This window comes from Lytechinus variegatus, chromosome 2, assembly GCF_018143015.1.
Source record: "Lytechinus variegatus isolate NC3 chromosome 2, Lvar_3.0, whole genome shotgun sequence".
In the NCBI taxonomy this organism is placed as follows: domain Eukaryota; kingdom Metazoa; phylum Echinodermata; class Echinoidea; order Temnopleuroida; family Toxopneustidae; genus Lytechinus; species Lytechinus variegatus.
This window is the reverse complement of record NC_054741.1, coordinates 59263127-59290424: the sequence shown is the minus strand read 5'-3', so window position 1 is coordinate 59290424 and position 27298 is coordinate 59263127. Positions and strand designations below refer to the sequence as shown.

The 27298-nt window shown below is 36.3% G+C and overlaps 1 protein-coding gene across 1 annotated transcript; it reads right to left on the bottom strand.

The window, feature by feature from the left end:
- Positions 1-122: 122 nt before the first annotated feature.
- LOC121406890 (tripartite motif-containing protein 45-like) lies at positions 123-22673 on the bottom strand. Its single transcript, XM_041597762.1, has 2 exons — positions 22573-22673; positions 123-2108 (listed from the first exon to the last, which is right to left on the bottom strand). The coding sequence occupies exon 2, from the start codon at positions 2097-2099 to the stop codon at positions 123-125; it is 1977 nt and encodes a 658-aa protein (XP_041453696.1). The 5' UTR covers positions 2100-2108; positions 22573-22673.
- Positions 22674-27298: the final 4625 nt, after the last annotated feature.

Genomic DNA, 27298 nt, shown 5'->3' with positions numbered 1-27298 from the left:
CAAGATATATAAATCACCTAAAAGACAATGCGAGCGTGAAGTGCAAGCGGAATTTTATGCTGTACCTGTGTACTGTGACATGAAAGACTTAAATTGTTTTCCAAGTCTTCCCTTATCTTATTTTATTCACCCGTCTTCATCCTCTTATGTTTCCCGTTCTTTTTGTCTTCTCTCTTTTCCCTTCTTTTTCCCCCGCTTTTTCCTTCTTTTTGCTCCGCCGATAGGGGGTGCCCGGACCCCTCGAATCTACCCCTCCCCCTGGATCCGCGTATGATAATATAGAGGTTATCAGGAGTGCAGAAGGCGATCTCTCCTGAATGGTACTGCTTGAGATAATACCAAAGTCTCTCAGGCTTCTCAATCTTGTACTCTTTAACGAGGTTCCGAACGTACTTCAGCTCGTCAGTATACTCCTCAATGATCACCAATCCTTCATCGTACTTCACCATAGCTATCAGGATTGTATTGCTTTGAGACACTGCAGCATATAGGCAAGTATTACTTCCTTTGGTTAATGTATGTTTTACATCACCTTCTTTGTCTATCAAATGTACTGTTTCACCTGTACTAATGATTAGTGAATCATTGTAAGAAGTGATTTGCGATGGTACATATCCGTGGCATTGTATCTCCTTGACTGCCTTCCCACCTGCTGATGAGAATACCTGGATCTTCTCAGGTTTCCTGTAGCTAACATAGATCAGATCATCACTATCAACAGTGAGGTTAGAAATCCCACCTTCATCGCAATTCAGAGTCTCAAACATCACATCCAACTTCATGAACTCTGGTGTGTACAGTGCTAAAGTGTTTGAGTTATCCATTGCAACACATCGACCATCAGAGAGGAAACCTAATGCAAATATCTGAACATCCTTGAGGACTGTCTGCTGCAGACGACCATCAGCAGAGAAGATGTTCACGCCATGTGCTTTCACACATCCTACTGCCATACTACAATCTGGTGTGTTTATCATGGCATTCATGCTATCTTTAGTAGGCAAAGCTATGCTCTTTACAACTACATTAACAATTTTACCAAGACCTAACTCGTCCTTTCCGCTATTTCTCTCAAAACTGGAACTTTTCGCCTTCATGCATGTTTTATTCGGCTGCTGCTTGTCAGCATTTTCCTGATTTAAGGCCTCCTGCAGGTCTTCACATAAAGTATCATATACAACCCGAGTATCCATGTCTACTGGCGCATTTTTCCTATTGATTACCATCTCAGCAATGGTCGTCAACTGATTGATGCGCTGCTGAGCTGATTTCTTCATTTCTCCCAGGGCTTCCTCTACTCTTTCAGTCTTTCCTTTGACTTCACCAAGTAGGATTTCTCTCTTCTCTGTCAACTGCTGAACTGCTTCATCATATGCTTTGACGATGTCATCTGCGCAATGCTTCATAGCATCATCCACACACTTCTGCTCTTTATCGATGAGATCGATGTAATTCTGAAAGCTAGATTGTTTCTTCTCCACCTTGGATTTAAGCTCGTCGATTGTCTTCGTGTGATGACTTTCATAAGCAGCTGACTCGATGACCTGGTGTCCTTGATCCTTATGTTCCATAACAGCACACCTGAAGCATGTGAATCTCTTACAATTAGAACAGAAACATTCTTCATCTTCTTTCGGATGTTTCCTGCATTTCCGGTATCTACGTATTGACACCTTTCCTGATGAGATCTCACTCATGGCTATGATCTCATGATCAACAAAGTTTTTCCACTGAGAGTGCATATTGTGGCAAGTAAGACATAGATAGTTGCCACAGTCTTGGCAGTAGACAACAGCTTTGGGCTTATTCTCGGAATCACAATTCGTACAGATTTGATGTTGATTTTTCACGTCCTCTATGAGATTCCTCAAAGCTTGGCTTGCCGGTAGTTTGTCAACATCCTGGTGTGGGACCTGGGTATCAGCTTTGCAGACAGGACATCGGATCATCTGATCATCACCATGGCATTCCAAGAGCTTTTCCAGACAGACCTTGCAGTAGGTGTGGGAACAAGACAGGATCTTTGGATCAGTAAAGGTAGTCAGACAAACGGGACACTCCAGACTCTGAGCGATCGTGTCTTTTAATTCCTCAGCCATGATTGAACTCTACAGAATAATAAAAAAAAACGAATTCATGAGAAGGAAAAACAATGACCTTCTTTCGTCTCTGGAGCGTACCTCTCAGAGGCCGCGGAAACGGGGGTGGGGCAGCAGGGGGTTCAGCTACCGTACTTTACCTCAAAACTGTGTACAAACACGTAAAAATGACCATCTGATTATGATATTTGGCATGGTTAGCCCCAGCCCCCTCCCCCTTTCAAAACCCTTCCGCGGCCTCTGCCTCTATGAAGTAGGAGGAATTAACTGCCACTCCCCTCCCTCCATTAAACACACACACACGATTTTGAAAGGAACAAAAGAACGATACGTCCTTTATTCCTAGATTTATTCATTCTTTAGCCTTGATTGAACAGGCATATACCCATCTGAAATAAAGCTCCAGTGATGTTTATTCTAAGAAATGATAATGACAATAATGTTAATGATAAGTAGAAAAAGAGTATATGTATATATGCATGTATATAAAGTTTAACATTTTCTTTAAAAGAAAGGCACAACGTACTTCCTTTGTGATTTGAATATCTTTTCATATTTCCGGAATATACGTTCTTACATGTAAATTAATTTTCACTTTCTAATCACTGAAATTTTGCTGTGAATATAAAGTAAGCAGAAAAGTGAAAATGTTATCAAAATTTGATAAATTTATATAAAGCTACCACATTTAAACTATATGCATCGCTTGAATATTAAGCTTAACATCTTTTTATTGAGCTCACCATAAACGTACGGAATTCGAATGATCATAATCTGTATATCAATGTTTCTTTAATAAGATAATTTTTATTATTCTCAATTATTCATTTAATTGTTTCTATAGTTTTCACAAATCAACTTATTTTCGCTGGGTAAAGCAAGCCAATCCTTCTGTAAATTACTAATCATTTTTTTTTATTTCATACATAATTTTGTAATACTTTTTCCATCTTTGGAATTGCGCCTCACTGTGACTTCGTGAGACATTCCGTAGGCTAAATGGCTAAGACTTTCATCGATGTGAATAAAAATTTGCACAAGTTTTTGATTTGAGCAAAATTATTGAATTCAGTCACCTTTGCATTATGATCCGTCAGTTGCAGATATATTAAACGGATGGTCCGGGCTGAAAGTATTTATAGCTTAATAAACAGAGTAGACTCCATTGAACAAAATTTATCCAAAATTGGATAACAAATAACAAAGTTATTGAATTTTAAAGTTTAGCAATAGTTTGTGAAAACAGTTGTCATGAATATTCATTATGTCGGCTGATGATGTCACATCCCACTTTTTCTTTGGTATTTTATCATATGAAATTAGGTTTACTTAAAAAAAAAATCTCTAAGAACTAGAAAGATTGCATTGACAACTGATTTAGTGCATTAGATATTTATTGCTGCAACTTATTTCATTATAAGGGAGACATATTATTCACACAAGTATGAAATAATGAAAAAACATGATTTTATGTAATAACATAAAAAAACGGAAAGTTGGGATGTGACATCATCAGCCAACCTAATGAATATTAATGACGACTGTTTTCACAAAATATTGCTAAATAACTTTATTTTTTGGTATCCGATTTTGATGAAATTTTCAGCATTTTGCTCAGTGAATTTTACTCTATGTATTAAGATATAAATATTTTTAGCCTGGACTCTCCCTTTAAAGTTGATATCGTTTAATGTGCACTGAATATTAATGGCCTGCATGGGTTCTCTTAAGGATAGTGGTAAACTGATCGATAGGCACCTTTCGCAAATCTCTACAACGCGAGAGTCGGGTAACTCAAAAGTTGACGATTAATCATAGACTCGAATTTCTAGATTGATTATACATTACAGTCAATACAATCAAACGTAGAAAATTGTTTTACGATCATTGCCAAGCTTTGTGTTACAGGCCCTATAGATCTTGCTATTCGTGTGCAAAGCTCTTTCATACGATACCAGCATGCCATGCCATGCCATATTTGCCTGCCTAAGCTCGCGGCGGGACTGTACCTGTATCATGGCTATGACTCCAGATGGCTGAAGACATGCGAAATGTAGATTATGACATGGATAAGAAAGTGGTTTTTCAAACAAATCGAGTACATATTGAATGAGGAAAAAACTTACCGAATTAGACTTAGATATAGATCATTACAGTCCATCGAATCGATATTGCATTTAATGTGCATTATTTGTGGATCAGTGGCAATTGATTCCATGGGTCAGATCACCTCTCAAGCCGAATCATTTCCCATGCGTTGACATGTACACAGCATGCAACAGGCCATAAACCGTCTAAATTTGCGGAGTTTTTTTCTTTTGCCAGCACCTTCTACATAAACAATATGCCTCTAGCACATAATGGGCAGTATGTTTTACTTTTCCGCAGAAATGGGGGGTTTGCCGGGGGGTACACTTCCATTGATGAGGCCTATGTAGCGTTATGAGGGTGTATACCCACTCTTTCCCTTTTTACGTGTGGTCGCGCCTGGTATCCACCATTCAATGGAAGTGGGTCCCCCGGGCGGCCTCTCGAGCTCTGGGAGGAAGCAAATTTGGATTTGGAAAGTCGTCCTAAATCAGATATATCGCTGTTACCATAGTAGCAACCAGAATTTTGCACACGAAACGCAAATTGAATGTTTCCGTTCCAGATGCGAAACGAAAAAAAAATCCCATGTCACACAATTTGCATTACAGAACGGAGTTTTACGACCATGACGACGGGCCCAAAAGTCTCTCCCAAAATGAACTACCGTTCTAAATAAGCGTACGCGTCCTCAAATGAATGGTCGGGATTATCATCGTGTACAAATAATATCGATTCTTATTAGCATTCCAAAAGACCTTTGATTTTATCAATATTTATTATAACACAGCAATAATGATAACAACATTCTATCCTTGCAATGGCGCATATAAAATTGTCTCTACATGACTGTATATGCTGCAGATAGCTGGATATGGATATAGTCCGGCAGCCCAGGAGGTTTATTCAACCGAAAGCCGGACAAGCAAATGACCCCATAGCTGGATGGCATGGACCTTGAAGTTTACAAAAATGCATTGCTGCCGGGTTCTATGCGTGGTCTTCCCTCCGAAATGACGTAATATATGACGTCACTACAAAATGGCCCTATTTCACCATTTTTCAGACATTGTACACATATCATGAAGTCAAGGGAGAATATCTCAGCCAAATCATGCTTGTTTTGTATGAAACTTTCACAATGTATTGTTCAAGTAGTGCACAAGAGATATGCAAAATTTCACGAACAGAAATTATTGTTTACATATGCAAATTACGTAATGAAATTTGCATATCATTAGTTTTGGAGATTTCTCGCATAAAAAAATGTCAAAAATCGATTTAGAAATTTATTTTCTTTTGTAGTGTACTTTATTTGATATTTTTCTCTCAAGCATAATATCATTGTCTTCATCTATATCTCTACTTTAAGAAAATATATAACAGTAATTGAAAAAGACATTATAGACTGTGATTTCAGCCCCCTTTCCAATATGGTGCGCACGTAGAAATTGTGCGTTTTTGGCCTATTTTCACCATATGGCTGACGTGTGCGAACGATATGCCTACTTTATTGATGTTTCCTGCATTTTGCATGATATTAAATCTTCCAAACAACATATTTTCTTCTTCATTATGTCTCTGGTGATCAATCAATGATTTCAGCAAAAATTGATTGCCCACTGGGCAGTCTATAGGCTACGTTTTCAGCCTAGTTTTCAACAACGAACCTATACCATGTATGACTGCATCGTTGTAGTCGAGTCGGATAAGGGGGTTTCTATGTACCATCAAAACATTTTTCACTCAATGTTTTGGTATTTGCCTAAAGTGTCTAGTTAATGAATCTTGATGTTCCCTTCCCAAAATCGTGTCCAACGGAGTTCAAAATTGATATCATTGGCGGCCCTCTTGGACATTTTTAATGAAAATCAATTATTTTCATATTTTATTGCACAAAGTCTGACAATGGGAAATTTTAAATCAATATGCATTTCACTAGGATTTGGATAGTAGAAATCGGTTGAAATTGTTTTCTGAATAGTCCGGTTAATATATTAAAAAAAAGAATTCATCAAAAATTTTGAACCAAAATGTTCATGATGCTTTGACATCTATCTGTTTCATCTTGCATCCGATCGCCTTTGTTGATGTGCCTAACATGCAGAAAAAAACGTACTAGCGATCGATAGAAAGGTATGTATTACTTGTATCATGTGTATGAGGGTAAAAGGCATTTTCTACACAAAGCAATTTTTATGATAATTAAATCTCTTGAAAAAGATAGAAGTTCGAGGCATTGCTCTGCATTTTCATTTTGCATGCAATTACTCTCGGGCACCTTAAAGCATAGTCCCACAAGAACCAGTAAAATGTTACATACAGTACCATACCATTATCCATAGCTTGACTATTATGATATCGTGCTTTTCGGAGCCCCCAATGTGGTAACATTTTGTTTTGAGTATGTAATTTTTTCCTTTAAATCACTTTTCTCTATCAGCTACATATAAAGAAATTGGGGCATAGCAAAGCCTAACCCTCAGGGGGCTGCCAAAGTCACCCAATCTTTTTTTCGTATCTTGCCAGTTTCTCGGAAAATTAGTCATTTTGAGGCAAACAGTGTTTCTGCCTTGCGGTAAAGCCCTTGTTTTTGTTTTGTAACCACATAAAGATGACAAAGTAGGATCTTCTTTATCAGTTACATATGTCTATTTTCATTCTTTATTGTATTCAGACAAAAGGGCATTTCTGCTACATGTATATAGTAAAGCTAGCTTTGATTTTGGAAACCACTTTGAAATAAAAGAAGAGGCATTTTTTCTATCAGCTACATGTAAAAAAAAGTGCGGTACATCGACTGCTACCTTCTTCAGAGGCTCCAAGATTGGCAGATTTTCCCCATATTGGAAAAAAATATGGAAAAGGGGTGGGTGACTTTCGGAACCCCCGGAGGGGATAGACTTTGCTGTGCAACCACTTATTAGCAGCAGATTGAAGAAAGTCTACTCCTTTAATTCCATGTAGTTTCAAAAGAATGAAACTGGCTTCACCATATAGCAGAAACGCTTTTTGCCTGAATGGGGGCTCGAAAATAGCACATTTTCCCATATACAGGTAAAGTATGGAAAAAGGGAAGGTGATTTCGGCGACCCCATAAGGGGGGTATGTTCCAATATGCCAACGCCTCTTTATATGCAGCAGATAGAGGAAACTCTACTCTTTCGTCTCCATATAGTTTAAAAGCAATAAGAGTAGTTTTACTATATAGCAGAAACACCTTTTGCCTCAATGGGGGCTCGAAAATAACACATTCTCCCCCAAAATAGTCAAATTATGAAATAGGGTAGGTGATTTTGGTGACCCCCTAAGGGGGTATGTTCCAATATACCAACACCTCTTATATGTAGCAGATAGAGGAAACTCTACTCTTTCGCCTCCATATAGTTTAAAAGCAATAACAGTAGTTTTACTACATAGCAGAAACACCTTTTGCCTCATTGGGGGCTCGAAAATAGCACATTTTCCCATGATTTTTCAAATTACGTAAAAGGGGCGGGTAACTTTAGCAATTCCAAAAGGGAGTAGGCTTTATGGTACCAGCACCTCTTTACATGTAGCAGATAGAGGAAACTCTACTCTTTCGTCTACATATAGTTTAAAAGCAATAAGAGTAGTTTTACTACATAGCAGAAACACCTTTTGCCTCGATGGGGGCTCGAAAATAGCATATTTTCCCATAAATAGGTAAATATGGAAAAAAGTTAGGTGAATTTTGCGACCCCCCAAGGGAAGTATGTTCCAATATGCCAACATCTCTTTATATGTAGCAGATAGAGGAAACTCTGCTTTTTCGTCTCCATATAGCTAAAAAGCAATAAGAGTAGTTTTACTACATAGCAAAACACCTTTTGCCTCAATGGGGGCTCGAAAATAGCATATTTTCCCCTAAATAGTTAAAATATGAAATAGGGTAGTTGAATTTGGCGACCCCCCAAGGGGGGTATGTTCCAATATGCCAACACCTCTTTATATGTAGCAGATAGAGGAAAGTCTACTCTTTCGTCTCCATATAGTTTAAAAGCAATAAGAGTAGTTTTACTACATAGCAGAAACACCTTTGCCTCAATGGGGGCTCGAAAATAGCATATTTTCCCATAAATAATTAAAATATGAAATAGGGTAGGTGATTTTGGTGACCCCCTAAGGGGGATATGTTCCAATATGCCAACACCTCTTTATATGTAGCAGATAGAGGAAACTCTACTCTTTCGTCTCCATATAGTTTAAAAGCAATAAGAGTAGTTTTACTACATAGCAGAAACACCTTTGCCTCAATGGGGGCTCGAAAATAGCATATTTTCCCATAAATAATTAAAATATGAAATAGGGTAGGTGATTTTGGTGACCCCCTAAGGGGGTATGTTCCAATATGCCAACACCTCTTTATATGTAGCAGATAGAGGAAACTCTACTCTTTCGTCTCCATATAGTTTAAAAGCAATAAGAGTAGTTTTACTACATAGCAGAAACACCTTTTGCCTCAATGGGGGCTCGAAAATAGCACATTTTCCCATGAATTTGCAAATTACGTAAAAGGGGCGGGTAACTTTGGCAGTTCCCAAAGGTGGTAGGCTTTACTGTACCAGCACTTCTTTATATGTAGCAGATAGAAGAAAGTCTACTCTTTCGTCTCCATATAGTTTGAAAAAAATAAAGGTGGCCTTACTACATAGCAGAAACACTTTTGCCTCAATGGGGGCTCGAAAATTGCATATTTTCCCATAAATAGGTAAAATATGGAAAAAGGGTAAGTGATTTCGGAGACCCCCTAAGGGGTATGTTCCAATATGCCAACACCTCTTTATATGTAGCAGATAGAAGAAACTCTACTCTTTCGTCTCCATATAGTTTGAAAATAATAAACGTGGTTTTACTAAATAGCAGAAGCACTTTTTGCCCAAATGGGGGCTCGAAAATAGCATATTTTCCCATTAATGGGCAAAATACGTATAATTATCGGGTAACTTTAGCAGTCCTCAGAGGGGGTATAGGCTTTGCTGTAACAGCACACCTTTTTTGTAGCAGATAGAGAAAACTCTACTCTTGTCTCCACATAGTTTAAAAACAATGAAAGTGGCCGTATTACATAGCAGCAACACTTTTTGCCTCAATGGGGGCTTGAAAAAGCATATTTTCCCACAAATAGGTAAAATATGAAAAAGGGTGGGTGATTTCGACGCTCCCTGAAGGGTATGCTTCAGTATGCTAGTAGCAGATAGAGGAAACTCTACCCTTCTTATCTCCATGTAGTTTAAAAAGAATGAAAGTGGCTTTATTCCATATCAGAAACGTTTTTTGCCTTAATATGGGCTCCAAAGTGGCATATTTTCCAATAAATGGGTAATAATGGTATTTGCCCTTTAACTAAGCAAATAAAGACATACATATTGTCATGAAGCGTTACAGTATTATCGGTATATTATATCCTCTTTCGTGTCGAATGCTGATATTTTGAAATAGTTGTTGATGTTAATGATTGAACAGATAGATATCAATGCACATGCAAATTTTTGACCAAAATCATGCCCATTTCGGGATAAATTTTATTTCAAAATATATCATCAGAAAACGAATTAAATCGATTTCTACTATCCCAATCATAGAGAAATGCGTATTGATTAAAAGATTGTCCCATTGTCAGACTCTGTGCAATAAAATATGAAAATAATTGATTTTCATTTTAATAAAGTCCAAGAGGGCCGCCAAAGATATCAATTTTGAACCCCGTTGGACACGATTTTGGGAAGGGAACATCAAGATTCATTAACGAGACAGTTTAGACAAATACCAAAACGTTGATTGAAAAATTGAGTGAAAAATATTTTGATGGTACACATGTACAGGAACCTCTTATCCGACTCGACTACAACGATGCAGTCTTACATTGTATAGGTTCGTTGTTGAAAACTAGGCTGAAAACGTAGCCTATAGACTGCCCAGTGGGCAATCAATTTTTGCTGAAATCATTGATTGATCACCAGAGACATGATGAAGAAGAAAATATGTTGTTTGGAAGATTGAATATCATGCAAAATGCAGGAAACATCAATAAAGTAGGCATATCGTTCGCACACCTCAGCCATATGGTGAAAATAGGGCAAAAACGCACAATTTCTACGTGCGCACCATATTGAAAAGGGGGCTGAAATCACAGTCTATGATGTCTTTTTCAATTACTGTTATATATTTTCTTAAAGTAGAGATATAGATGAAGACAATGATATTATGCTTGAGAGAAAAAAATATCAAATAAAGTACACTACAAAAGAAAATAAATTTCTAAATCAATTTTTGACAATTTTTTATGCGAGAAATCTCCAAAACTAATGATATGCAAATTTCATTACGTAATTTGCATATGTAAACAATAATTTCTGTTCGTGAAATTTTGCATATCTCTTGTGCACTACTTGAACAATACATTGTGAAAGTTTCATACAAAACAAGCATGATTTGGCTGAGATATTCTCCCTTGACTTTATGATATGTGGACAATGTCTGAAAAATGGTGAAATAGGGCCATTTTGTAGTGACGTCATATATTACGTCATTTCGGAGGGAAGATCACGCATAGAACCCGGCAGCAATGCATTTTTGTAAACTTCAAGGTCCATGCCATCCAGCTATGGGGTCATTTGCTTGTCCGGCTTTCGGTTGAATAAACCTCCTGGGCTGCCGGACTAATACGCCCTAATTTTCATACAGCCAGGGTGACCAGATTTTACAAAATGAAATACGGGACAATTGACAAATAAACATCAACAAAGAAGCCCACGCGCAGTGTTAGACTTGTGAAAAATATAAATATTTGGAAGGGAAGGTGAACGAAAGAATGAAGGAGAGAAAGAAAAGAGATGAATTGAGAAGGAAAGAAAATTAAGGAAAATATAAAGTAACAGAAAGTTAGAAGAGAAGGAGTAAAGAAAGCATAAAAGAGAAAAAAGGGCTTCCGTCATTCTTTGAAATGAATATAGAAACAAAGAAAGAAAAGGAAAGGAAGGGAAGATGAATAAATTTATGAAAGACAAAATAAAGGAGAGAATTAAAGGGAAAAGGTAACAAAAATGAGGAGGAAAGAAAGAATGAAGGAAAGAAATATGTTTCCTTTATTCTTTTAAAGAAAGAAAGAAAACGGGAAGGGAAGGAGGAAGGAAGGAAGGGAAAGAAAGAAAAATGGAAAAGAATACAAGGAAAAAATAAAATAAAGAAAGGAAGAAAAAGAGGGAGGGAAGAATGAAGGGAGGAGAGAACGAAAAAAGAGAAAATAAGGGAAGGAGAGAAAGAACAAAAAAGAAACAGGAGAGGAAGAAAGAAGTCAAGGTAATTTAAGGAAAGAAAGAATGAAATAAAAAAGGGAAATTTGATTAAGAAGGCAAGTAAGAGAAAGAAGTAAAGAAAGAAAAATGAACAGAGAGAGAAAAAAATGGTCAGGAAAGAAAGATAGGAAATAAAGATAGATGGAACGAAAAGGGGCATGCAGGAAGGATAAGGTAGAAAAGAAAGAAAAAGGAAAAAAGTTCAAACTTCAAGTAAACAAAAAAAATAATCATCTAATAAAAATCATAATGTTATTTGGTGTTTTTCTTAATGTATTTTAAAAGATTCAAAAAGTAAAATGTTTTAGAAATGAATAAAATTTCAAAGTGAAACATATTGTCAAACTTAAAAATTAGATGAAACATCGCGGCATCGTACACACCAAGACTCAAAACGAAAGCTGAAAAATAGATCTATGAAAAGTCAATAACTTCTTGCACCGATTACATCTCCAAATCATTAATCTGAGAATAATTATAAGAATTTCCTGCCGACTTTGTGATTTTTTTGGTGGAAAAACTGTTTATCATGTGAGATTGTTTGCACCATTGTGAATTTGCTCCGATCATACATGCCTAGCTAGTAGCCTGCCACACACACATAGGCAGGATACCAGTTCGTTTGCAATGTATTGGGTTACACAAGCAAGAAAAACACCGCATTACTTGCAAAAGTTTACAGTTATCAATTTAATTGTTGTCTCTGCTTTGTCATCTGTTGGTTATTTATAATTAAATGAAAATTTGTCACTTTTGAATGTACTTTTTTCAATATTCTGAAATACGGGACAATTAGGCGTCCCGGGGAGGGTTTGTCGGGACGCCGGGACAAAGGAGCAAAATACGGGACAATCCCGGGAAATACGGGACGTCTGGTCACCCTGCATACAGCTACCCCGGACACCCACCCCCTCATTCTCGGCACTGGTATCATGCCGAGTTGTGTTTTATTTACTTTTAAATGTATACTTCTTTGCAAACTTATACATTGATTTTAAGTTTCATGGACTTGACAAGATGGCAACATATTTTATCGGGTTACATTCGTTATTCCGAAGGTTTCTTTTTTTTAGCTCGCACTTTGCGCTCACACTATTCAAATAGGGCTTGTGAGATTATTACAAATTTAAGTTGTTTATAAGAAAAAAATATTTTCACAACCAAGAAAATAAATAGAAAAGAAAAAGGATAAGGGTAAGATATAATATTATTTTCCAAATATTATGTAAAAATCTATCACGAACTTGGATTTTTGTATAAATATGTTACAACTTTTGCTCGCTTGCTTCGCTCGCTCACAACTTTTTATTAATTGTACACGATACGACATATTGCCCCCCCCCCCTTATTGGCGGAAGCTGGATCCGCCCCTGCATTAAACGTTATCAAATTTAATATATCTGTAACTAACGGATCATGATGCAAAGGTGGGTGAATTAAATAATTTTGCTCAAATAAAGATTTTGGGTAAATTTTTATATTTTATCTCCATTCACATCGATGAAAGTCTTAGTCATTTATAGCCGACGGAATGTCTCCTAGATCAGAAATGTATCATAATTATGGAATCCTAATTCACTTTGGACTATTTAAGAGTATTCTTTGTCAAAATGAGAAATGTTAGTAATTTCCAAGATGAAAATGCGGAGAGACAGCGGCGTATCTAGAAAAAACGGCGAATATATTTTAATTCTACATGTTCTTTTTTTTACATACGTAACTAGTTTATTATGATTTTACATAATACTTAGTAAATATTTACATGCATTAACTTTGATTTAATTATCTGTTCAGTAATATCTATCCTTTCATTTTCGGAAATACGAACCTCAGTTATTTCATTTTCGGACTAAGAACCTTATTTCATTTTTGGACTAACGAACCTTCGGATTAATGAACCTTATTTCGTTTTCGCACTCACGAACCTACTTCGTTTTCGGAATAACGAACCTTCGGCCAAATGAACCTTCGGAACTACGAACCTTTGGAATAATGAACCTTCGGAATAAGACAGTCTATTCTTATGAGAATTCCAAAAGACCTTTGATTTTATCAATATTTATTATAACACAGCAATAATGATAACAACATACTATCCTTGTAATGGCGCATATCAAATTGTCTCTACATGTATATGCTGCAGTAGCTGGATATAGTTGCTACCCCCCCCCCCCCATTACTCACTAGTATCATGCCGAGTGGTGTTTTCTTTACTTTTACATGTATACTTCTTTGCAAACTTATACATTGATCTTAAGTTTCATAGACTTGATCGGGTTACATTCATTAATCCGATGGTTCGTTAGTCCGAAAATGAAATAAGGTTCGTTTTTCCGAAGGTCCTTTAGTCCGAAATGAAATGAGGTTCGCTTTTCCGAAAATGAAAGGATAAAAATTGCTGAACAAATAATTAAATCAAAGTTAAGCATAATGCATGTGTTAATAGCATGTAAATATTTATTGATTATTACGTAAAATCATAATAAACTACCTTGGAATTCAATGTTTTGAATGTTTTGTTTTAAGTTGTTTTACTGAATTCATTCAACATAAAATACAATATCATTATTTTTCGAGTAACATAATACTAATACAACTGTTTCAATATTATTTTGACTTGATCAAAAACATATAAACAAATATAATATACATGAGTAAATTCAACAAACAAGACCAACAAGCAATACAGAAACAAAACAAAATAGAGGGGGGAAATATGATAAAAAGAGGCAGTTTTCAGCGGCACAGACGGTCAAATAAATGAGTTAAATCGGCAACACGCTCCAATGTTGTTTTTTATTATGGTCTGTCAGTGGCACCGCAAAGGCGCATCCAGGACCCCCTCCCCCCCCCCCTTTATTGCCGGATATTTTTTTTTAGGGGAAAGAAAGAAAGTTGAAGAAAAGAAAGGAAAAGAGAGGAGAAAAAAGAAGAGGAAAAATAAGGGGAGGAAGACGAGTGAAAGAAATAAGATGAGGGGGAAACTTGGGGGGGGGGGAATCGCTCGCACTTCGTTCTCGCATTGCCTTTAGGTGATTTACATATCTTGCACAATATGGAGCTTAAAACATCGAGTTTTGAAGTCAATATACAAAACATAAATCAGCTCAGAAATCGAACTTTCATTATTATGTTTGATTTACAAATTGATTTTTAAAAAGTGCTTTGTAAAATGTCAGTTTTCTGGTCTGAATATTAATATATTATGCTCGCGGTGCGCGCTCGGAAATTTTGATTTGTCAGGTACCAATTATTTTCGTGTATTCTATAAAGTTCTCAAAATATCCCTATTCAGGTCTGATTGTTAAATGGTATAAGAAATCGCTGCACGCTTGCATTTTAATTGGTGTTATGTATATCTCCACTGGCGTAAATCCGTGTTGATGGGGGGATGACTGAAATATTTTGGCATTTTTTTTCAATCATCTTTTTAGATATGCAAGGAGAATTGTCATTTAAATGTCAACAGTAGCGTACCGTGGGTCACGGCATTGGAGGGGGGCACCAGCAAAATTTTTGAATCACTGAGTGAGCGCGCTCAGTTGCCAGTTATACTGACCCAATAGAGACATTTTATTAAATAACAATGTCATTAAATGGATATGTATCTCACTGATCAAATAATCCGAGCGCAAAGCGAGAGCTGAATTTTTTTATATTCACACCTAAAAAGGGACATTATAATCAAATTTGTGTAATCATGATAGGTACCTGTCTCGCTAAACAATGCGAGCGCGAAGCGCGAGCTGAAGTTTTCTTATATTTTGACCCCAAACAGCGAGATTTTAAGGATGTATTTCAGGAATCCATTAAGAGTATGCATATCTCACCATAGTCATCTGATGCGAGTGCCAAGCGCTTGCTGATTTTATTAGAATTACATCTGAACACATGAAACACTTTTTGTAGTCATTACAATCATGATTATCATACGCGTCTCACTAGTCATATAGCGCGAGCTGAAAATTCAGATAATTCAGACCTGAAGTGGGGTTTCTGTGTAGGAATTAACTAGGACCATACGTATTTCATTAACCACCGCGAGCGCGAAGAGCGAGCTTAAAATTGTTGATATTTAGATCAGAAGAAGGGACATTTTAAGGACTGTTTTTAGGAATTCATGAAGAGCAGGACATATCTCACCAATCCATTAATGCGAACGTAATCACGGACAGGAAATGTTTCATATATACGAAGACCTTAACATGGGGTAATCACTTTTTCAGTCATGAAAAAGAAACATAAGTCACTATATAAAACAATGATAATTCAAGTGCTAGGAAATATATTTGGTTTATATTGACTTGAAAAAGGGATGTTTTAGTACAACAGGATTACATATCTCGTTAAACAGACAATGCGAGCACCAGGAACAATGAGGACGTAGGCCCTGGGCAAATTATGTTTCATAAAGTTACATGTATGATAAAAATGTTTCTTATGCAATGTAACATACCATAATTATAATATAACATTATAATGAATAATATTTTCTTCTTTCCCATTACGTTTCTCTTCCTTTCTCCCTCTTTTCTCCTTTTCCCCGTTGGTTTTTTTTTGGGGGGGTCGTGCCCCCATGCCCTCTGTAGTTACGCCACTGTATTCCATATGGCAAATACCCCTCCAATATTATTATCTTTTTTGCCCCATGATGGTTTAATGGTTATATTAGAGATCACATTAAAATAATTTTGACATTCCATCTTAATCCCTTCCCAATGACCCCAACATTTATGAATTGGAAGAAACGGGGGTTTCCCTTCAATGTTATAATAAGGACAAAAGTAATTCGTTTGGAATGGTGAACTGGCTCTTTACTTGCATTTTATGATTCAATAATATTGTTTTTATTTGTTAAGCGGTATTTCAGGAAAAATTTTCACCAATAAAACAATTACCTCTTGTGATTTTTCTTTCATTTCTTTCGTAAAAAGTGGGAGGATGTTTGTACAGGCCATCCTCCCTCCTCGAAAAGTGGGGGGGGGGGGATATATCCCCCCATCCCCGGGATTTACGCCAGTGTATATCTCAATATTAATTATTTAATAAATCTAAATACCCATTTCATGACATTTATAAAAACAATTCGGCTCGAGATTTGCGTTAGCATTAATTGTTAAAAATATATCAAATCATATATCCTATCAATAGTTTTAAAAAGTGCTTAAAAAATAAAATGTCCAATTTTCAGGCCATAATATTAACAGATTTGGCGCTCTCATAGGCTTATCAAATTAATCAATAAGATATGAATTCAATAATTAAGTCGTCCTTTTTTCAGAATGGAATATCGACAAGTTTCATCTCGTGCTTAGCAAGAGGAAGAGGAAGATATTCTTAATTTTCATATGATGACAAATTGTCCTTAGAATGTCCCGGCCCTATGTCAAAACTCAAAGCAATTATAGTTAAAAGTATCAGCTCTTTTTTCAAAATATAAATCCATACCAACCTCATAATTTGCCTACAAAGTGCTTGAAATATAGAACTTAAAGTGACCCTTTTTCAGATCGGAATATCAAATATATTTTAAGCTCGCGCTTCGCCTTCGCCATATTAATTTTCATAATAAAATGCATTCAGAATGTCCAGATTCTAGGTCTAAATCTGAAACACGCGCGCATATTTGATATTCAATTCAATTATTTTATTTCATTTCCATTCAAAACATAATACAAAGTAATATAAAGTAATACAAATCAAGTACAATTTTACAGAAGGGCATTCTTACTTCGTAAAACAAACAACAACAAAAACAGTATAATATAGAGCATAAATGGAAATGAGGGGGTCCACTAAAAGCAAAGCTTGTAAAAGTGTAGATCCCCCTTGGAAATGAAGAAAGTATAGTCGACTTATTCCTATATAGGTACATGTATGTACTACAGGAAAGAAAAAGAGAACAAAAGAAATCATATTGATGCAAACATAATTACTGAACCAATGCAAAGCTTTTCACACAAAGAGGTCTTCGTTGTAAAGGATATGTTGCGCAAGACAGAAGGAAAAAAAGAAAGAAAGAGAGAGGGGATGACAAGACATAGAAGACAAGACAAAACAAGAGACATGGCAGTACAAGACAATACAACCATTTTTTAAAAAGGAGGAAAACTATATAAGAATGAATGGGAAAGGGCTGACCACGAACCAGCTTGATCTGGTGAAATAATAAAACATGATATAACTGGACTATATCAGATGAAAAAAAGATAAAACAATGAAAGTGAAAATTGTAAGGATTATAATCAAGATAATGAAGTGTTCCGTTGCGAAGAATTATAGGAATCAAGCAGGATAAGTTTAAAGTTACGTTTGAATGAATTAAAGGAGACACTGTCTCTAACGTTATTAGCTAGTGAGTTCCAGAATTTAGGACCGTTGAATAGGAATGTATTTTTGGCCAGTAAAGTTCTGTAAAGTGGAATGTGAAGTTCGTCAGAATGTCTCTTGGGGTAGTTATGATGAAATTGATTTTTAGGGAACATGGCATCAAAAATATGGGGAAGTGCATTATTATTATAACTATACATGAAGTGCCCTAACTGCAGTAAATACAGGTCTTTTACTTTCAACAGTTTACTTTCGAGAAAAAAAGTGGGTCCGTATGAGAACGGAAGAATGTACTATAAATAATACGAAGTGCTTTCTTTTGCAAAAGCAACAATTTATCTAATAAATATTGATGGGTATCGCCCCAAATAAGAATCCTGTAGTTTAAATAAGGCAAGATTAAGGATGAGTAGAGCATGATTAATGATGTGGAGGAATGCAAAATTTTAGCCTATTAATAATACCTATATTTCGTGAAATTATTTTGGATATATTTTAAATATGACTTTTCAAAGAAAGTTAACTGTCAACTGTTATTCCAAAAATTTGGTGTAAGGTACCATTTCTAATGGGGTATTATCAAACATAATGTTCATCGCTAACTTGTCTGTGGAATTACTAAATAACATGTATTTTGTTTTTTTAAAGTTCAAAGATAATCGATTGGCTCTTATCCATTCAGTATCATTAATAAGTTCAGAATTGATAACATCAACTAAAATTTGTGGATTCTGATGAGAAAAAAATAAGGTCGGATCATCTGCAAACAAGACAAGGGATAATATTTTGGATGATCTACAGAAATCATTTATAAAAATTGTGAAAAGAAGTGGGCCCAATAAGCTACACTGGGGGACTCCACAGTTAACATATTTCAAATTGGAGTTGTGATCTGAAACAAACACGTATTGTTGTCTGTTGAATAAGTAGCTCCTTAACCACTCCAATGCCTTCCCTCGCACACCATAGTGAGACATTTTTTAAGTATGATTTAATGATTGATGGTATCGAAGGCCTTGGAGTAGTCCAGGAAAATACCCACAAGGTGACTAGATTTGTCAAGAGCATTGACCACTTTGTTGACAAAATTCATCAGGGCATGAGTGGTGTTGTGCTTTTCGTGGAACCCAAATTGAACATCAGATAAAATATTATGCATTGACAAACGTATACTATTATTTCAAGGATCTTAGAAAATGTGGACAAAAGAGAGATAGGTCGGTAATTACCGACATCCAACTTATCACCTTTTTTTAAATAAAGGAATTACCTTGGCTATCTTCATTTGATAAGCGACTTGTTCTCTATTTATTAAATCATTATCCAGTTTCAGATCAGAACATCAAAGATTTTCGGCTCGTGCTTTGCGCTCGCGTTATTTATGTAGGAAGATCCCCAATTACTCATCCTTTTCAAATTTTCCGTACACGCTTCGCGCTCGCACCAATTATTTAGTTATATACATATCCGGTTCACGATTACAAAAAGTGCTTGCAATTTCCATTATTTTGGTAGAAATGTCAAAACTATTCAGCTCGCACTTTGCGCTCGCATTATTTGATTGCTGAATGCTGAATATGTAACGTCTTCATGTCTAACTACATGTACGTCCTTAACAGGTCACTTTAATCAGATCAAAACTTATATAAAAGATTTCTGCTTGCGCTTCGCGCTCGCAGTAATTATTTAGTTGCATATACATCTGTTCAGGATCACAAACATGTCCCAGAATGATGACAAAATACATGTAAGTTCAAAAAAAAATTAGCTCACGCTTTGCGCTCACACTATTTAAATATGGCTTATGAGATTGTAATTATTTATAATTATGAGCGCTTCGCGCTCGCTTTATCAATGTAGGAAGATCCCCAATTAAATATTCTTTTCATGATTTAAAAAAACGTAAACAGAGTGTCCCGTTTTTTTATTATTGTAAAGTCTAAATCTTGAATTTTTCCACTCGCGCTTCGCGCTCGCATCAATTTGTTTTGTTTTATATGTTTTAGTTTTATCCGTTTCACGATTACAAAACGTGCTTGGAATTTCCATATTTTTGGTAGAAACGTCAAACAATTTTAGCTCGCGTTTGCGTTCGGATTATTTGATTGTTGAAATGTGTAACGTTGCCTCTAATTGCAAGCATGTTCTTAACAGGTCACTTTAATCAGATTAAACAGGAGGCCTATATTAAAAATTTCTGCTCGCACTTTGCGCTCGCAGTATTAGCTGCATACACATTTGTTTAAGATCACAAACACTGCCCAGAATTTTATGACAAAATACATGAAAATTTAAATTGTAAAAAAAATAGCTCACGCTTCTCGCTCGCACTATTTGAATAAGGCTTATGAGATTAATGTCACAACTTTTATATAGGCCTGTTTAGGATAAACGAACATTATACTGATATTCAAAAAGTCCACTTCGTGTTACATTCCATTCTATTTTTTATCTTACTTCCGGGTTGACAAAAGCTAGCAGAATTCCTTCTTCAATATTTTCACTGGGGAAGATGAGGGCATAACCGACACTAGGAGCAAAACGGAATTGTTTAATTTTTGTTTTGAATGATATTTTATTTTCTTCCTCTTTCGAATCAATAAGTTTACAATTACAATTCATATAAATAAAGATTCTTTGCATGTATACAATCAATAAACAATCAAACAAATAAATATATCAATATCAATGAGATAACAAATATTTTTTAAAATGATTACAAATGAAATTAAACTGCCAAATTTCTCTTCTATAAGAATGTGAAAGCAGAGAAAAAAACCCATATCAATCGACAAAATAACAACAACAAAAAAACTTTGAAAAGGATGACTTTTTTCCCTGAATAGAATAGAAATAATCTCTGTTGCACATAATAATTGTACAAGAAATAGATTTTAAAAGGAATAAAAGATTATTTCAAAGGTTAATTAGAGGAAGATTATTATCATAAAACATCCCTACACACTCACCTAACCCCCATACCCCCTCCACTCATCTCTCTCCCCAGACACTCACACAAGCTCACTTCAACTCACCACCACCCACAGCTCCCGTCACAGAACTCACACATCCATCTACACACGTACACCCACACATAAGTAAATAAATGTGCATAAGTAAATAAAGTACGCCCTCTTTACGAATTCTCTGAAGCAGACGGGATGGCGGCATAACATCAACCATAAACTTTCATCCAGCAACATCTGGGGAGCGTTTCATGAAAGGACCTGTCGGACGTTTTATCCGACAAGTGCTGTTATCCGACAGTTACTATAGTAACAGTGCTTCTCAACCAATCAGAATTCAGGAAAGTTGTCAGATCTGACAACTTGTCGGACGAAAATATTGATGAAACGCCCCCCTGCACACATCCGAGTAACGTCTCTTTAAAAAATGCACCCTCGTGATCTAAGATAAGTGGTGATTATAGAACTGTAAATTTTCTGGTTGCATGTATTAGTTTTTGATGAAATTGATACATGCAACTATATAAATTAATTAACTTAAAAGATATCAACATTATACACATGTTTTTACATGCCTTCTTTGCTTCAGGAATTTAGCATGTAAACCTTTGATAAGAAAATACACCATTAGGGCAAAATTGATTATTAAAAGTAAGGGGCAAAATGGAATCATTTTGCTATAAGTATGTTCTATTTTGCCCCAGGTGAAAACCATTTTGCATCACGAGCTTTAAGATCAATTGATTGTTTGCGGTAGTTGGATAACCTCAATAATTTTCAGGTGTATTCAGGGGCGGATCCAGGATTTTCCAAGGGGGGGCACGTTTTTTCCGAGGAAAATAATTACAATAAAAAAAGAAACTTTTAACCAAAAATGAATGATATTTCGTCCCCTAATAAATTTGACAAGACCCCCCCCCCAAAAAAAAAAAGGTTTAAGCCAAAAATGACTGATATTTCGTCCCCGAACAAAATGAAAGGCAAAAAAAAAAGAGAGAGAGCCTCACTTTCAAAAGGGGAGGCACACTTCTGTTGTAATGGCATTTTTACATTACAAATTTTAGTTCTGCTTCTAAAAAGGGGGGCCACGGGCCGGCTGTGCCCCCCCTGGATCCGCCAGTGGGTGTATTGTTTGCAAGTCGTCGTAAAGATGATCAGGAACTACAAGCGGAAAACTACCAGACATGGGATGAGAATTGAAGACCCAATGAAGAGTGCCATAAAAGGGGGAGATTCATTTTGCACCAGTAGTGGGGCAAAAGGGATTTTTCTTTTGGAAAAATAAATTCGAATTTCTCTGGAATTTACACCTGGTAATGCATAAATTGTCGATGACATAAAAAAAGTACAAACGAAATCTATCGGAAATTGCCAGTGTCATTGTCTTAATTTTTTTTGTCGTTGATGACGTCATAATGCAAGTTTGAAATTGAGTATTCCATTATGCCCCACCTTAATCTTACCATTTCAATGTGCGTAAAATATGCCTTCACTTACAAAAAATACAAGAATAGTTCAATTTACTTATATTAGAATTTCTCTGGAATTTACACCTGGTAATGCATAAATTGTCGATGACATAAAAAAAGTACAAACGAAATCTATCGGAAATTGCCAGTGTCATTGTCTTAATTTTTTTGTCGTTGATGACATCATAATGCAAGTTTGAAATTGAGTATTCCATTATGCCCCACCTTAATCTTACCATTTCAATGTGCGTAAAATATGCCTTCACTTAAAAAAAAATCAAGAATAGTTCAATTTACTCACCTTTGTCTATATCCGTTAATTAAAGAAGTTGATTTCGTTCTGTAAAAAGGCAAGGTTATTGGTCTCAGTCCTCCACCATGTCCACACACAGTTATGCATATCAAAATTATGATCTATGATCGTGAACGAATTTTACTTTTTACTATGCACTCCGTTCAAGTGACGGGGAATTTCCACCGACCTTTGCTATATCAAATAGTTCTTTGACATATCAAATTAAAATAATGAACGTGACGATGGTGGTGTTCTGTCCTATAATACTTATGATCACATCCCTCTAGACCTTATTGTTGTTTTTTTCATATCGGCTAATGACTTAATGTGTAGAAAAGGAGATTTGACAAAAATAAACACGATAAATATAATGAAACAAATCAAATCTTTATCGTATCAGGGCCGTAGCTAGAGGGGGGTATGGGGGGGTATGGCAGTCGGTAAAATCATGTACCAGTCCTGAGTCGGCAAAATGGAGGATAGGGGAGAAAAAGAAAGAGGGAAAGAAAGGAAGAGAAAAAAAGAAAGAAGGAGAGAGGGGGAGAGAGAGAGAGAAAGAAAGAAAGAAAGAAAAACGAAAGAAAAATAGGGGTAATTTAGAAGAAGGTTACGACTTATAGAGTAAAGACAACCAGTTGGCAAATCCAAGTCCATGTAGCCAGGCTTAGAGCCCTACTAGTCATCAAAATACAAAGGACAAATCAGATTGAGCTATAATAACACACAAAGTAAGCCCCCGGTCCTCGCCCGATATAAACAAGCTTATAAGTTTGCAAATTATACCACAATTATTATTGACGAATTAACGAACACATTAGTTTTGTAAAGTTAGAGGCAAGACTAGACCTGTAGAGAAATATGGGGTGGGATGAATTTCCCAGGTTTCATTTGAATAATCAATGCCAAAGTATAGTTGGCAAATTATAAAGGGGGCCTATTAAAGTGACAGAACACTTTGCAATCTATCAGTCAGCCAAGTGATGTACAAATACTGCCCCGTTTCAGATCTGAAAAGAGCCGAACACAAGACTTAAAAAACTGGTAACTCTGCAGCTGGCAAATTCATGAAGACCAATTTACAACTTGTAGACTTGTCTACTCCTCTCCTCCACCGGATGCCCCCCCCCCCCCCAGAAAAAAAAGGAGAAAAAGAGGGAGAAGAAAGAAACGTAGTGGGAAAGAAGAAATTATTGTACATTAAAATGTTATATTACATAGGCTATGTAGATTCGAATCAGTGATAGGTCAACACGCCATCACGTGACCATAGCTGCCAGGATCGCATTAGTTATATTCTAGGTTTTGACGTCACCTCAGGGAATATACTGTGTAGTATTTTCAATTGCGGCGTTATATCACCTAAGGTGACGTCACTCGCTGCATACAAGTTGCGCAACAAGATAGTTTATTTGATGTACGCGCTAGTGTTAACGCGTCGATTGCATGAAGAACGCGCTTGATGTATTTTCAAAAAAAATCTATTATGACGTAGACGGATTAGAGCTGTAGCAAGAATTTCGCTCTTGAACCAGATGATGAATGCAATTTCTGATGGCGAATCCACATATACTATATAATATAACAGATATTGCCTGGTCTATCGTTTTAATAAATAACATTTCAACTCCCCTCCGAAGCTATATTTTTCCCTCGGGATAATATTTTCCCTCAGCGCTGCGCGCTTCGGGCAAAATATATTCCCTTGGGAAAAATATAACTCCATCGGGGAGAGGAAATGTTATATTCAAACTCTAGGTAGGCAATATCTGTATAATATTACATAGGTCATGTAGATTCGAATCAGTGATAGGTCAATACGCCATCACGTGACCATGGCTGCGAGGATCGCATTTGTTATATTCTAGGTTTTGACGTCACCTCAGGGAATATACCGCGTTGTATTTTCAATTGCGGCGTTATATCCACTAAGGTGACGTCACTCGCTGCATACACGTTGCGCAACAAGGTAGTTGATGTACGCGCTAGTGTTAACGCGTCGATTGCATGAAGAACGCGCTTAATGTATTTAAAAAAAAATATTATGACGTAGATGGATCAGAGCAGTAGCAAGAATTTCGGGTTTGAGCCGGATAATGAATACAATTTCTGATGGCGAATCCACATATACTATATAATATAACAGATATTGCCTGGTCTATCGTTTTAATAAATAACATTTCAACTCCCCTCCGAAGCTATATTTTTCCCTCGGGATATTTTCCCTCAGCGCTGCGCGCTTCGGGCAAAATATATTCCCTTTGGAAAAATATAACTCCGTCGGGGAGAGGAAATGTTATATTCAAACTCTAGGTAGGCAATATCTGTATAATATTACATTATTTTTTCATAATTTGACCCTAACCCTGTAATTTCATGAATTCCTAAAATCAGTCCTTATAATGTCTCTTTTTCTAATCTAAATATCAAACATTTTCAGCTCATTAAAAGTGAAATACGTATAGTCTTAGTAGATTCCACAAACAAGCCTAAGAATGCCCCTCTTTAGATCTGAATTTCTTATATCTTCAGCTCGCACTTTGCGCTAGTGAGATGCGTATTGTATAGCGCATATCACAATTATGAATAATGTCTCTATGCACTTCCAAAGGACTTGGATACTATTTGGATACTGTGACTATGACTACAAAAACTCTTCATGTGTTTGGATGTGATTCTAACAAAATCAGCAATCGCTTAGCACTCGCATTCATTAGATGACTGTGGTGAGATATGTATACTCTCAATGGATTCTAAAAAAAATAGTCTTTAAAATGCTTCTCTTCAGGTCTGAATTTCCTAAATTTTCAGCTCGCACTTCGCGATCGCAATATTTGGTTAGTCAGATACGTATTTTAATCATGATTACAATGACTACAAAAATTGTTTTATGTTTTCTAACAAAATCAGCAAGATGAGATGAGATGAGATGAGTATCCTTTTATTTGATTCCTAAAAATAGTCCGTAAACTTTCTTTGTTTGGGGTAAATAAATACAAAAATTTCATCTCGCACTTCACGCTCGCATTGTTTGTTTAGCGAGACAGATAAGTATTTTTATTTTTTAAGAATTGCTATTATGTCCCTTTTTAGGTCTGATTATCAAAAATTTTCAACTCGCGCTTCGCGCTCGCATCATTTGCTCAGTGAGGTACATTACATATCCGTTTCATTAAGATGTCTTTATAAGGTCAATAAGCCTATACGTGGCAATTGAGCACGCTTTGCGCGCTCACCGAGTGACTCAAAAATTTTACCAGTGCCCCCCCCCCCCTATTCCGTGACCCACGGTATGCCACATCAGGGTAAATCCTTATAATGCAAGTTAGCAACTACGGCACAATAGCCTTTCTATTTTGATCCAAAATATTTATTTTTACAGTGCAAATATCTTTGTATATCTTTGTATAATTTGCCTTAAAGTATTCACCAAATGCCACTAATTCAATTCTAAAAATTCAAAATCTTTTTACATGTGATTATTGTAAGGGGGCACATCCCCCATCAGACTCCCCCTGTGCTCACGTTGGCGCTGTCACACCAAATTTAGTTGACAAATTTAGCTGGTACACCCCCCCCCCCCCACAAAATGCTTCTGGCTACGGCCCTGATCGTATGCTAGCATTTCATCACCATTTCATGTCAGACAAGCTGTCACATCTGACAACTTGTCAGATCTAACAACTTTCCACGATTTTGATTGGCTGACAATAAAAAGCACTGTAGGATAAAAACATCGGTATGAAACGTTCCCCTGGGATGGATCCAGGATTAAACATGCGCAAGGGAGAGGCAGTGGTGATGTAATAAGCCAAATAGAATTAGAAAACTAAACAAGGATGGATGAACGGTTTCTTTATTTTTAGGGGGGGGGGGGCAAATCTCGAAGGGGCACAATTTAGTGACAGTGTGAGATCCTCAGCAAAGGTAGGGACTAAAATGGAGTATAAAGTCACCATTTTAAAGCATTTTAATACAAATTTTTTGGGAAGTAAACCTTATAGTTGGAATTTACTGTGAATGAATTGAAAGCTAATCATGACTTAGTACTTTCAATGCGAGCGATCGAATGCTTCAGTATTAATGCAGGTTTTCGCACTGGCTTACAGATGCAGGGCTCTTAACCCCCCCCCCCCCCCATTTTTCACGACCTAAGAAAAAAGGGATAAGGAAAGAGATAAAGGTGAAATGTGATAGTATTTTTTAATATTATGTAAAAATCTATCACAAACTTGGATTTTTCTAATAAAAATGTCGAAATCATTGCTCGCTCGCAACTTTTTATTACTTTTATTTTATACGCCATGCACTGCGTTTTCAAGTCTGGGGCCCGTTGCAGAAAGAGTTGCGTTTAAACGCAAGTCAAAAAATCAATCGCAAGTCCCAAATGCGCACAGTTGATTGGTTGAAAATCAAGTTGCGCCTGATTTTGAGAGTTGCGATTGATTGTAACTCTTTCTGCAACGGGCCCCAGATCAATTAAATTCTAAATTACGCTTTTATTGACTAAAAACATCGGTCAAATTTATCAAGCAATATCCTTTCATAGACATTTATTTATAGAAATTTATATGCGCGAATGACGCGAGTGAGAGCCCAATCACCGTATAATTTCATTTTTCAAGAACGTTGCGCGTGTATATGTGACAAGAATGTCCTTATTAACCAACATAATCGTTCGAGAAATCACTGGCAAGTAGTAATAATATCACTTTTTGACTCAGAGGCCTGTGTG

What these genes read in the sequence shown, in the direction of transcription:
- LOC121406890 (XM_041597762.1), bottom strand. Translation starts at nt 2,099, where the DNA reads ATGGCTGAGGAATTAAAAGACACGATCGCTCAGAGTCTGGAGTGTCCC.